Genomic DNA, 14,332 nt, shown 5'->3' with positions numbered 1-14,332 from the left:
TCAACAGAATTGACAAACATTTAGCTAAATAAAACTAGAAAAAAAGAAAATATTCAAATTATTAGAATCAGAAATGAAAGTAGGGACGCCTGGGTGGCCCAGCGGTTGAACATCTGCCTTTGGCTCAGAGCGTGATCCTGGTCTGAGGATTGAGTTCTATATCGGGCTCCCTGCAGGGAGTCTGCTTCTCTCTCTGCCTATGTCTCTGCCTCTCTCTCTCTCTCATGAATAAATAAATAAATCTTAAAAAAAGGAAGTAGAGGCATTACTTTTGCCTTACAGAAACAAAATGGAATTTAAGAGAATGGTATAAACAATTGTATGCCAAAAATTACACAATTTAAGTGACACAAACCACTGAAACTGACTCAAAAAAAAAGAGACCATCTAAATAGATCTACATAACAAGTAAAGATATTGAATCAGTAACTAAAAATTTCCCAAAAAAGAGAAGCCCATGACCAGATGGCTACATTGGTGAATTATACCAAACACTTAAAAAAGAATCAACACTAATCCCTCTGAAATGCTTCTACAAAAATAAAAAAGGAAGGAATATTTCCTAACTCATTCTATAAGGCCAGCATTACCACACAGACATCATAAGAAGAACTGTAGACCAAAGTTTCTTATGATTATAAAAACAAAAATCAATGAAATTCTAGCAAATAGAATTCAGCAACATATAGAAGAATTATCAGCATTATTATCAGTCTTAAGGTGCTTGGGATGCTATAAAAAATGTCTTATAAACAACACATTCATTTATCACAATTCTGGAGGCTGAAAGTCTAAGGATGGGGTGCCAGAAGAGTCAGGTGAGAACCCTCTTCTGGGTTTCAAATTTCTCTTTGTATCCTCACATAATAGACAGGGTGAACTAGCTCTCTGGGGCATCTTTCACAAGGATACTAATCCCACTCATGAGAGCTGTGTCCTCCTGATCTAATCACCTCCCAAAGATCATACCTTCTAATATACAATCACCTTGGCCATTAGGTTTTCAACATATGAATTCTGAAGGGATAAAAACATTCAAACCATAGCAATTACCAAATGGTATTTATCACAGGGATGCAAGTTTGGTTTAACATCCAAAAATTAATGAATATGCTATAACAAGAGAATAAAAAAACAAAATCTACATGTTCATCCCAATTATGCAGAAAAATAATTTGAAAAAATACAATACTCTTTCATGAGAAAGACACCCAACAAACTAGGAAGAGATGGGAACTTCCTCAACTCATACAGGGCACCTATAAAATACCTATAGCTACCATGCTACTTAATGATTAAAGACTGGATTATTTCTCCACAAATTAAGGAAGAAGATAAGAATGTGCCCTTTTATCACTTCTAACATTCCACTGGAGGTATTAACCAGATCAATTAGGTAAAAAAAAAAATATATAAACAATCCATTTCAGAAGGGAAGATGTAAGACCATCTCTGTATGCATATAAAATTACATTGTATATGGAAAATCCTAAGGAATCCAGTAAAACATATTAGAATTTAGAAACCAATCCATTAAAGCTACATGATATAATTTTAATACACAACAATAAATTGCATTTCTATACATTTGCAATGAATAATCCAAAAATGAAATAAAGAAAACAATTTCATTTATAATATCATGAAAAAGAATAAAATATTTAGGAATATATTTAACAAAAGAAGCGCAAAACTTATACTCTTAAAACTACAAAACACTGCTGAAAGAAATGAAGGAATATCTAATGAAATGGAAAAATATTGCATGGTCATGAATCATAAGACTTAATATTTTTAAGATACTATCCTCTCCAAATTGATTTATAGATTCAGTGCAACGTCTATTGGGTGGCCTGTTGGCTTGCTTGCAGAAACTGACAAGCTGATTCTAAAGTCCATATAGAATAGTGAGAATATCAGAATAGCCAAATAATCTGGTTAAAAAAGAGCAATATAGTTGGAATAACACTTTCTGATTTCATAACTTACTACAGAGCAATAGTAATCAGAAAAGTATGGTATTAGCCTAAGGAAAGACATATAGATATATGGGATAAAATAGAAAACCCAGAAACAAACCACATATTTATGGTCAACTGGTTTTCAACAAAGGTGTCAAGATAATTTAATGCAGAAAGAACAGTATTTTCTTTTTTTAAAACCCATTTATTTATTTATTTATTTTAGAGAGAGAGAGAGAGAGAGAGAGCACAAGCAAGTGTGGAGAAGGGCAGAGAGAGAGAATCTCCAAACAGATTCCCCACTGAGTGCTGAGCTGGATGGGGGATGGGACACAAGACTGTATCTCACTACCCTGAGATCACAACCTGAGCCAAACTCTCACAACCTGAGCCAAAACCAAGAGTTGGATGCTCAACCGACTGAGCCACCCAGGTACCCCAAAAGAACAGTATTTTCAAGAAATGGTTCCAAGACCACTGGGACAGCCACATTCAAAAGAATGAAGTTAGACCCTTACCTCAAACAATATAAAAATATTAGCTCAAAATGGGTCAAAGACCTAAATGTAAGGACTAAGGCCATAAAATTCTTAAAAGAAAATAAAATTAAATCTTCATGCCCTCAAATTTGGCAATGGATTCTGAAATATGATATCAAAAGCAAGAAATACAATCAATAACAAAAATAGATCAGTTAGATTTCATTAAAATCAAGTACTGCGCTTCAAAGGACAGTCTCAAGAGAGTGAAAAGACAACCCATGGAATGTAAGAAAATATATGCAAATTGTATATCTGATAAGGTATCTAGAATATAGATTGGACACTTGCAAATCAGTAAGAAAAAGACAACCTAAACAATGAGTGAAAAATCTGAATAGACATTTATGCAAATGATATATAAATAGCCAATAAGGATATGAAAAGAAGCTCAACATGCTGAGGCACCAGGTAAATACAAATCAAAGCACATAAGATACCATTTCTACTTGCTAGGATCACTAAAATTAAAAAGTTAGATAATAAGTATTGTGGTGATACCGGAACCCTCACGTACTACTGTTGAAATGTAAAATGGTATGGTGACTTTGGAAAACAGTCTGGCAGTTCCTCAAATGTTTGAACGTAGTTGCCAGGTGACCCAACAGTTCTACTTACAGCTGTATATACACACCCAAGAAAAATGAAAACATATGTTCACCTAAAAACTTGTACAGAAATGTTTATAGCAGTATTATTCATGGTAAGCAAAAGGTAGGAGCAACCCAAATGTTCATCAAATGATGAGTGGATAAACCAAATGTGTTAGCCAAACAATGTAATATTATTTGGCCATTAGAAGGCATGAAATATGGATACATGATACAACATGGATGAACTATGAAAACACTATGCTAAGTGAAAGAAGCCAGTCATAAAATACTACATGTGACATGATTTCTTTTATGTGAAATCTCCAGAGTAGGCAAATCTATGTAGAGAGAAAAATTAATGATTTAAACAATCAGGCTTGGGGGAGGGGTGGATAATAGGAAGTTGATAGCTACAGGGTTCTGAGTTTCTTTTTGAGGTGATATAAATGCTTTAAAATCAACTGTGCTAATGGTTACACGTATCTATGCAATGTATTGAAAACTATTGAATTGTACACTTTAAATAAATTGAAGTGTATGGCATGTGAATACTTTATAAAGTTATTAAAAATGAAATACATAAGTAGAAGAGTAAAGTTTTAAGCATGAGTACAGATAAATACCCTTTTATTTTTCTCTTGATGTAAATTAAAATTTATATCAGGTATTTATAAGACAGGTATTGTCTTTAATGATTATGATTACAAGTCTTGGAAGGTAGACTATAACAGAAACCATTACATTTATAATTAAATATAAATTTAAAGATCACAGATAGAGAATTACATTCTTTTCTTTTCCTGGTTTTTATTCTTTTTGATCTGATGAGATTTAAATGTAGTATATGGATTGCTGATTTCCTTCTGGAATTTAATAACATTCTTTTATACACTGTCATTGGACTTGATGGTTTACAATTGTGGCAATCCTATATGAAAAATTCATTTGAATTATATTTCTAAGTGAATTAAAGAAATTCCATTTCAAAAAGGTTTGTAAATTTAAAGAGTTTTTACTAAAACAAAAACCAAAAACCAAACTTGTAACAAATTTACCACCACAAGTTTAACTATAGCTATTTTGAGAAAAATGAACTATAGCACACTTTTAAGATTAGGTGATTTGGGGATCCCTGGGTGGCGCAGCGGTTTGGCGCCTGCCTTTGGCCCAGGGCGCGATCCTGGAGACCCGGGATCGAATCCCACATCGGGCTCCCGGTGCATGGAGCCTGCTTCTCCCTCCGCCTGTGTCTCTGCCTCTCTCTCTCTCTCTCTGTGACTATCATAAATAAATAAAAAATTAAAAAAAAAAATTAAAAAAAAAAAAAGATTAGGTGATTTGGTGATATGGACAATAAAGTATAGTGGATCGCTTTAACTCAGTTTAATCATTAAAACTAACATTTTAAATGGTACTCTGTTAAATGAAATTTACTTTTATTTTATTAGAAATGCATTTGTGATTATTTGATATAACTTAGAGATGTAGGGTTTATTTGTCAAAACAGTTAATAAATTTTAAGCGGGAATTTAAATTCTTTTTTATTGCAATAATTTTGCAGTCTTATTTTCATACTGAAGGATAATTTAGCCATTACAATAATATATAGAATTCTTATGAAATGGATAGAACCATATATAGTGTTTGTTACTAATAATAAATTTTCAGTATAGTTTATAATCACATTACATATTAAATAGCTGCCATGGAAAAATTGAGTGAATATTTGTCACCTATTAGGCTGCTGATTATTAGTAAATGTTAGAAAATTAAGAAAATTGCAACCAAATGGGAGAAGATACAGAACAGTGTTCTTACAAAATGTATTTCTAATATGTCTGCCATAGAGCCCTTGAGAGAGAACAAGAAATTGGGTCAATGTGAAATACTAGAAACTGAAGAGACAACCTAGAAATGAGGGTTTTGAACTCTGTGTAAGTGATCAGCAAAACCAGCCTAGAGCACTTTGAGTGTTCTTGCACATATTTTTCATGGATGGCATAAAATACACAGGACCCTCTATACTGGGGAAGTAATAAGTGTTCCTGGACCCACTGGAGATTTCCTGTTTACCTGTATTCATTTAAGGTCCATAAAACTCTTCCTGTTATAAATTTCAACATCCCCAGAACCACAAGTAGATGAGACTTGAAGTCAAGACCTACAACCAGGTAAAAGTCTAGGTTTTATGAGGCCTGAGATTTAAAATTTAGGGACGTTCTTCAAGAGAAAGAATATAAAATTGAAAATATAAAACTAGGTACAGGAACTAAGAAGTGGGGGTCAAAAAAGTGAAGAATCATAAAATTTATGTGTCTTTGGTAGTATAGTAAATCTGCCTCTGAAATCACTAAATGTTTCAGTAATATTTCACGGTCAGATTTAATAGTTCTAGTGCCTAGAGTTGAAGTACTTTAAAGGTGATGAGACTAGAATAGAATTAATAGGTATATCATATAGCGTTTAAATTCTTAACATATGTTATCCCATTAAATCTGCACTTCATTGAGAAGAAATAGATGTGATTACTTTGTCCATTTGTGAAGTACTGATGAAGACCTGAATCATTAACAGTGGGAATAGAGAAGAGAAAGAAATAAATTACAGAAAATTTAGAACTACAAGATGAATTGTAGGTAGGAGTTCAAAAGAGAGAAGCTTCAAGCAGTATGCCCAGATTTCTAATATAAGAGACAGGATGGATATATGTTCCACCCTATGAAAAGATGAAGATTATATGATAAGAAACAAATCAATGGAGAATAAAAATACATTCATTTTGAATCTGAGGGGTAAATCTCTCTATTTGTGTATCTATTTGCAGATATGTATCTAGGTAGGCATATCATATGCCTCTGAATAAGTTGAAAAGAGAAGAAAAAGGGTAGGAATAAATATAAATGTTAGTGATGTTAAGGGTAATTTTAACTATGGGAGCATACAAAATCCCCAATGGGATACATTAAAAGTAATAATAGCCCCACTAGGACAAGTATAACCTTGAAGATTCCCATATTGATGGAGTAAACAGAAGAACTTACAAAAAGACTAAGAAGAAATCTTGGCAAGGGGCTGGAGAAGCAATGCAGGGAACAAGGATAAAGCCTTAATATCAAATGTCTAGAATTCTGACCAGATGCCTAATCATCCAGGTCAAATGCAACAGAGGTCCAAGAAGATGAAGACTGAGAATGATCCACTGGATTTAGTAAGTAGAAAGCAGCTAACCATTTTACTACAGCAGTAAAGCAGAACCCAGATGTGAGAGGTTGCAAACTAGTTATGCAAGAATAGAAACTACAAATGAAGATAGCGCTACTCAGAAGTATGTTTGTCTTGGGAAAGGTATGAATATCGTTAGGTATTGAAGCTTGAGAAAGTTGGGGAGCCAAAAGTGAAGGAATTACTCTCAGAGACGGAGCCGTGATAAATGGCAGAACAGAACTCAAGAGCAGGCTATCTGGGATAAGATAAAGGTTGATAGAGTAGATTCTTATTATTTGGAGACTGAAGGTAAGGGGGTAAGGAAGAGTGTATGCTCATGTAGTCCCCTCTCCTCTATGACAGAGATGACACAGTCATTTGTCCAGTGGACGTTGGGAGATGGGGAAAAATTGGTGTAAAGAGGATGTTTGAAAAGACTCAAAACTGCTTGGAAAGGTTGTTATGAGCCATGCAAGGGTCCATGGAGAAGCAAGTAGAAGGATCGATGCCTAGATGCGATCTAAGACAGAATATCTACTGGGAGAACTAAATGAGAAGAACTATAAAACCACCTGTCACAGCGTTTTGAATATTGTTGGTGCTCAACAAACATTAGACCTACTCTGGTCCACTAACACAAAGGAGTCACAGGATCTTTGAGACCTATGAAGTGGAACAAGTAATACCTCTTCCATGGGAAAATGTTGTCATGTAGGTACATCTGATGCATTTGTAGAGATGGATGCACCTACTTGTGTGCATACACTCTTTCTCTACAGCTTCATCTCCGTCAGTTGAAAGCATGAGAATGTTAAAGGGTGGGATGGGAAAAATAATACCTTCCTAAATGATGGAGCTAAAAGAAATATGAATTTAAGTAGATTATTTTAAATAATTACAGTAGTAGCTATTGTTAACCAGAAATGTAGAATTTTCATTAGGAATTTCAGAAAGGTAAAGACTAATAGGCAACAGAAGACAGCCACTTTTCAATACCTCAAAACTAGTTCCTTCTGATGACATTAGAACTTCAAGAGATTATGAAAATGATCCACTTCTACCCCTTTCCTGCTATTAGCAGGAACACTGGGATCTTGACTTCTCCAGATAAACACTTGTCATTTCTTTCTTTCTTCGTGCCTCCCATTAAAAAAAAAAAATTAGAGGTGTCCGGCTGGCTCAGTTGGTAGAGCATGTGACTTGTGATCTTGGGGTATGAGTTTGAGCCCCACACTAGGTGTAGGGGTTATTTAAAAAAATAATTTTTTTTTAATAAAACAAGATTTGTTTCTATATTAGTATATTCATTGCTAGGAATTTGCTGGTTCTCTTCAAAGTGGCTTACATCACAAAGATAAGCCTTTTTCCCCTACAAAGATAAGCCTCTTAAATGCTTAACTCCACTATTCTTTGTCTCAAATTCTAATAGAATGTTATTTATTAAACTTAAAAAAACAACATACGTTCTTTTCTTTTTCATTAATCAAGTCCACTGCTTAACAACAGAATGTACACTGCACTGTTTAGGCTATGTATTTTATTTGACCTGTTACTATCTTGAGTTAGAATATTCTGTTTTTGTAAACTTAATTTATTTAAATGTATGCTGAAGGAAGTGGAAACAGAAACTTGGGCTTCAGGCTTCCTCTATAAAGTCAACTGCATAGAAAATCAAGTTGGACAGGAACCGCAATATGCAAATCATATTTTAAAACTTTTGTGCATGATCTTTTAAAATTCACAGCTCTATTTTTCTTAATTCTCACAATAATCTTCTCACTAAAATGGATAGTTCACAATTGATATGAAAGAAAAATATTAACTTTTGAAAATTATCTGAATGAAAGGCCTTTCAATATAGATAACTTCATGCTTATTTATAATTAAACAGCATCTTAATATGCCAAGTTTCATCATCTTGTCCAAAGGATTTGATGCTCAAGAGTATTGAGTGAATGGCTGAATAAGTGAATTGTTTGGACCCGGAATCCTAGCTGGGCTTATACACACACAGTTTTATCCAGTTATCTCAAAGGGGTTAAAAAATTATCATTATAAAATCTTCATTTAAAAATTTAATAGTACATTGAAAAGCTGGAGGTAATAAAGATTTAAAAAAAAAAAAAGACAACAATTTCACTTAAGAGCTGTCACCAGCCTGACAGCTGATGAGTTAAATATACCCTCACTGTGGTCAGGAGGATTTAAGCTTTTCTGTTTATTGTTTTGATTTTGAATGTTTAGACAGGGTGCCTACTCTCCAGCTTGTCTCAGGCCCCATCATCCTTCTTACCTTAGACCAGTCCTAATTCATAAATCCTTGTTACCTGCTTGGCCACTTAGCATTTGAATCTGGGATCTGAGATCTCCCAGGAAGGTAAAAATGGACAGATTACCCTGTACACTTATTTTTTGTAACCACCTTTTCAGATTTAGAAACATTTTATAGTTAACACAAAGCCACAGGAAAAGAACAAAAGAAAATATAAACAAAACCTAAGTTAGCAACAATATAGAGTCCATGACATTGGAGTTATGATACATTGTGGGAACATCCCTAGTAAAGAAATTACAATCCTATTATCATCCACCAGCTTGGAAAGCAGTGCAATGAAAACAAATTAATTTTGGGCGCTTTATTTTTTTTTTTAAGATTTTATTTATTTATTCATGAGAAACACACAGAGAGAGGCAGAGATATAGGCAGAGGTAGGAGCAGTCTCCATGCAGGGAGCCTGATGTGGGACTCGATGCCAGGACTCCGGGATCATGCCCTGAGCCAAAAGCAGACGCTCAACTGCTGAACCACCCAGGTGTCCCAATTTTGGATACTTTAAATTATTTAGTCACATTGTTTAAATTTTATTGTTTATATTTGATAATGTAAATGTACTAATATTCTATGAAATCTGGGTTAGTCTTTCCTAATTACAATAACAGAATAAAGGGGAACCAGGAGACCAAGAGTAAATATTCAGTCATTAAAGGTCCTAGTTCAGATCAAAGATAAATTACTCATAAATAACACATTGTCTCCTTTGATATGCTCTTGCCACCAACATCCCTCCTACACTTTAAAGCTAGCCAGAGCCTCAACTCCAGCACAACTCCTCTAACCAATTTCACTTAATGTTTCTCAAAGAGCACTTACTGCCTTTATCAGACAACTACTCTTTAAGAAGGAGTAATAACAGGTCTGCAAATTTCAGTACCAGCAATTTAGCATTTAAACTCAGTACATAATTTAGATTATTGTGCTACAGTATGTTGGTTATTTATAATGTAAAGTAGTCAATAATTGATATTTATGTACACTGAACTATCTCTTTAATAACATTACAAATATATCCTATTAGTAGAGATAATCTCTTTAAATTTTAGTATATCATAGAGCCTGGGACAGAGCTAGATATTGCAGTCCACATGTTACTGATTACCTGTTTTATTTGCAGGTTTAATTCCTCGAGAGTGGGTCAATTTAGCTTGAGTTTCTGAAATCTGAGGAATGTAGATTTTCTTGGGGATATCAAAATATTCTGGAAGGCTCAGTTCTGCTGTGTATAAAATGGATTTAGGCTTCTTGAGCTTTGAGGTATTAAAGAGCATACAAGTCTGCAAATAAACAGAGAGTAAAATTGGAATGTAATTCTGTTAGCCTTTACCTCCAAAACACACCAAGGGAAAAAAAAAAGCATTATGCATTTAGAGTCCACATTTGGGGAAAAATTCACCAAGGGATGGAATCTGTTCGATCTTTAGACACGTTATTATTTTAATTGGTGGAAGATAACACTAACATGTTTTTTAGAACCAATGGAATCATCCTTTATTAACAGATGCTCAATGTCCCAAGCTCTAATCCTTTCAGTGTTGAGGAATTCATTGCTTCAGGGAAAAACCAATTCTACTGCTGAATAGCAGCATTGAGAAAGTGCTTCCCTCCTTCAGTTGGTCCCTGTGTTCCCTGATATCTAACCCTTGAGTTCGAGTTCTTAGCAGAAGCACAGTTAGTCCTCTCTCTTTTCCTAATAACAATGTTGTGAATATATGTGTGTATATGTGTGTATGTACACATATATGTGTAGAAGATTAAGGCCTGCCTCTCCACAGACAACCAAACATATTTTTTTCTTCCTCCCTCCCCCATCCCAAACATACCTTTTATTTTTATTTATTTATTTTTTTTCCAAACATACCTTTTAAATAGGTTTGATATGTTTAGTCCCTTCAACCACTGCTTATAAATGTGGGTCACAACAACTCAGCAACATGCATATGCTCCTCAAGACACAATCTAGTCAACATTGTCCTTCTTAAAATGTAACACTGAAGGGAAAGCCAGTTCTCTAAGTGTGAACCAAGCAATGCAAAGCCCAAAGGTAGGCATTCATTTATATTTATCCGGATGCTCTATTGCTAACCATATAGTACAGCCCAATGGTTAGTCCAAGCACTCTTGAAGACAGACTGGCTGCATTTGTAACCCAACTTTAAGTAAGCGTGGCCAGCCTATTAACCAAAGCCACAAAGTTTTCATCTGTAAAATATGGGCAACAATAGTACACCCTGCCTATATCCCTGGTATGAACATTTAAAGTGAAAACAAAAATCCAGGTCCTTGAAGCATATTTTGCATACTCAATAAATGCTGGCTATTAGTATCATTATTGTCATCATCATCATCTTGATCGTGGTCATGGTATCATTACTCAACAAAAATAAATGTTGGTGCCATCAGCAATTTTCTCATTCACTGGGTTTGTTATCTACAAAATCCACAGGGATTTTTTTCCCCACAAAGTAACATTTTTCAACTACTTTAGTTTGGTAATTAAAATCATGTAAATCAAAAAACTTAATTCATTTACATTCATCATCACTTGTGTTTGGTTCATTTTTCTAGTCACTGCGAACAAATTATATATTCACATTAGCAACCGGCTCTTTAACCTAAATGTGTATCATCTGCCTTTTATATCTTCAAGTCATTAAGTCATGATATATTGACATAGACCCTCTTCTTGGCAAAACTCTAGCCAGGCTCCTCCAACTCCTCTTCTCAAGTAGCCCTCAACCTTGGCTTACAATAACTACAGATTTTCAGCACAAACAATTTTGTCTACCCCCTTCCCCCCGCCCCGACTAAGAGACTTAATTAAACAAGCACTGACATAATTTCTAACAGCTTAAGGCCATATCCCTAGGATGATCCCACTTCCCCTTAAAGTGCCTACCTGAGAGAGCTTAATACTGCCATGAGAATATACTGTTTGTTTCAGCCAAGACCCAATGACAGGTAGATAGGCCCCTAAACCCCCTCTTATCAGAGCAGTTACTTTAGAAAGCTTACTATTGTAAGTCCTTTCTCTACCTCCCTTTTTTTATTCTACTCCCATCCATCCCTTTCTCTCTCCTTTCTGAGATGTAAGTTTTCTGCCACCCAGAGCTATTTTCTTAAGGACCTCAGAATGCAAACATTCAAGGAGATAATGATCCCAGCCAGGTAGGTACCTTGTTCTAACTTGTATCACTATCTCGTCATAAAGATTCCAAGTTTGTCTTCTGCTGATAAGCATCAATTAACAAAACCAGATCACACTGACCAACCCTCTCCCACTTATAAATGTCCACTTTCCTGATTCTGCCCATTATCATTAAGTTCCCAGCTCATTATCCCTCTTCACTTTCTCCTCCCTTTAAAACTCCCAGTTCCTTCTGCATAAATTTCAGGTTAGTTCATGCTGGATCCTTCTCCCTATTGCAACAGTTACTGAATAGAGTCTATCCTCATTTCTTTATCTTTGACAGTACCAATAGATTCATGATTCAGAGTACATTTAAATCATACAAATACAAAAACCATTTTCTTTACCCTTCTGAATCCTCACAAAAGAGATCTTTTAGGCTTCCTTTTTAAAACATATTAAATTTCAAAATTTCAATGATTTTTCCTACCATTTATCCCAGAGTATATATAGCATGGCTTTTAAAACATAAACTTGAAAAAGTGAACAGAAAATAGAAGGAAACTACCCTGTAAGTTCTGAATCTTTCCAATAACACTGAGTATATCATTAGAGTTGATTTATTAATGGCCAGAAGAATGTGAATTCAATAAATGAGTGCTAAGTGGTAAAGTGTCAGAAACTCATGCTCCTGACAAAAGATCCTGTCTCTCACAGTATAAAGTAGATACATCATACTGCTATTACTCTATAAATATTTCAAAAATTAAAATTTCACATGGTTGTCTACCAAAAAAATTTAGTCAAATGTGTCACTTTTCTTTGGTAGAAAAGTGATCACATATATTTGATTAGATTTAGTTCTAAACAGATTTATTTCAAGGATTATTTTAGGTTTTGTTATGTAGTTATTTTACGCTATAACTGAGTATTCTAGACTTTCATTCATTCCATTATACAATTTCCTGATAGTAGACTAAGAAGTGAACATACGACCTGAAGACTATGCAGGAGAAGGAAAAGAGTAATGGATGAAGGGGCAAAAACCTGGGTCTATTCTTATTCTGTCACAAATCAGTGGTGTGACCTTAGGCTGCCATCCTACTATTTTGGGGTCTTGGTTTGCACGTCTGTAAGAATAAGAAGTTGGACGATGTGTCTCTCTGTGTCTTTGATTTTTTTTCTCAGCTTTATTTTTTAAAAAATATTATAATCATTTATTTGATAAAGAGAGAGAGGGAGCACAAGCAGGAGGAGCAGCAGGCAGAGGGAGAGGGAGAAGCAGGCTTCCTTGCTGAGCAGGGAGCCTGGCACGGGGCGCCATCCCACAACCCTGGGACCATGACCCAAGCCAAAGGCAGACAACCAACTGAGCCACCCAGGCACTCCTCTTTTTCAGCATTAAAATACAATGATGTCTCTACCATGATATGGCTGTAACTGCCACCTGTCATTAAGGGCAACAGAAGTCTTTTTATGCCTCAGTCATTTTATTTTTTTGTATTACAAGTATCATTATACCTTCTCTACATTTCTCCATGGGGTCATTGAAATAATTTGGAAATGTGCACATAAAAACATGTTGGAAAAAATGGTATAAAATACTATATAAGGAGAGAGTATTTTTGAAGTTAATCTTGTTTACTGTTCCCCTGCAAAAATTATCAGCATTGTTGTATTTCAAGAGTGCATTGATAATTGCACTTGAAAAGAACGCTTTATGATTAGATGTATATGAGCACAATAAGGTGCATTTATGAGTTCTGATTTGCTGCAGCTGGTTTTCTTAAACTGGAACATTCAACTCTTCTCTAGCTACTTTGTAGATTTGGAAAGTTTTTGCTGAAATCAAAAAATGTGTGATATTCACAGAATTCAAAGAAGTAGTAATTTTCAGGTAAAAAAAACTTGGAATTTTTAAATTTAGAGACTATTTAAAACATTTCAATTTTAATTTTAAAGAAGTCAACATTTTTTTCATAAATGATGATGATGACGATGATGATGATGATGATGGTTGCTGTTATTTCCACCAACCAGTCAGGAGAAGTACACACATACAGATACCCATCCTGCAAATGTGGGAGATAAACAAGGATAAGTAAACAAGATGACTGTGACTGAAAAATCAGGCTATGAGGCAAGCTGCATAGACACAAAGACCTCAGGCTTACAATGTTATTTGTCTGTGTGGGCACATGTTCAATTCAATTAAACAGTGACAGAGCACCTGTCACACACAAGACAATAAGGGCTAAACAAAAAACACATAACAAAGATTTTTAATTTCATGGCACTCGTAATCCTAGAGAAGCAGGGAAATATAAAAATAAATATTATACAAAACATAGTTTGATAAATACAATAATAAACACAGAGTGTGCTGGATTCCAGAGAAAGCTAAGAAGGAGAAAAACAAACTATATACATGCATAAATAATAGAAAGGGAATCCACTGAAAAAATCCATCTCCTTCTAGCATTTCTCATTTAAATAAAATGTTTTGATAAGAGGTAAGAATGAAGAAGCTCAATTTTTTCTTTTTTTAAGGTTTACTTATTTGAGAGAGA

General features: G+C 34.6%; 1 protein-coding gene across 1 annotated transcript in view; it reads right to left on the bottom strand.

Moving 5' to 3' along the window:
• The window catches only part of CFAP47 (cilia and flagella associated protein 47), a 503,092-nt gene that overhangs the window by 194,531 nt on the left and 294,229 nt on the right, over positions 1-14,332 (bottom strand). Inside the window, exon 45 of the mRNA XM_072744557.1 lies at positions 9,735-9,909. Coding sequence (XP_072600658.1) covers positions 9,735-9,909 — 175 coding nt within the window. The remainder of the gene's footprint in view (positions 1-9,734; positions 9,910-14,332) is intronic.

The sequence above is a fragment of the Vulpes vulpes genome, chromosome X (genome assembly GCF_048418805.1).
Source record: "Vulpes vulpes isolate BD-2025 chromosome X, VulVul3, whole genome shotgun sequence".
Classification (NCBI taxonomy): Eukaryota; Metazoa; Chordata; class Mammalia; order Carnivora; family Canidae; genus Vulpes; species Vulpes vulpes.
Note: the sequence above shows the minus strand (reverse complement) of the source record. Positions and strands in the feature narration are given on the sequence as shown.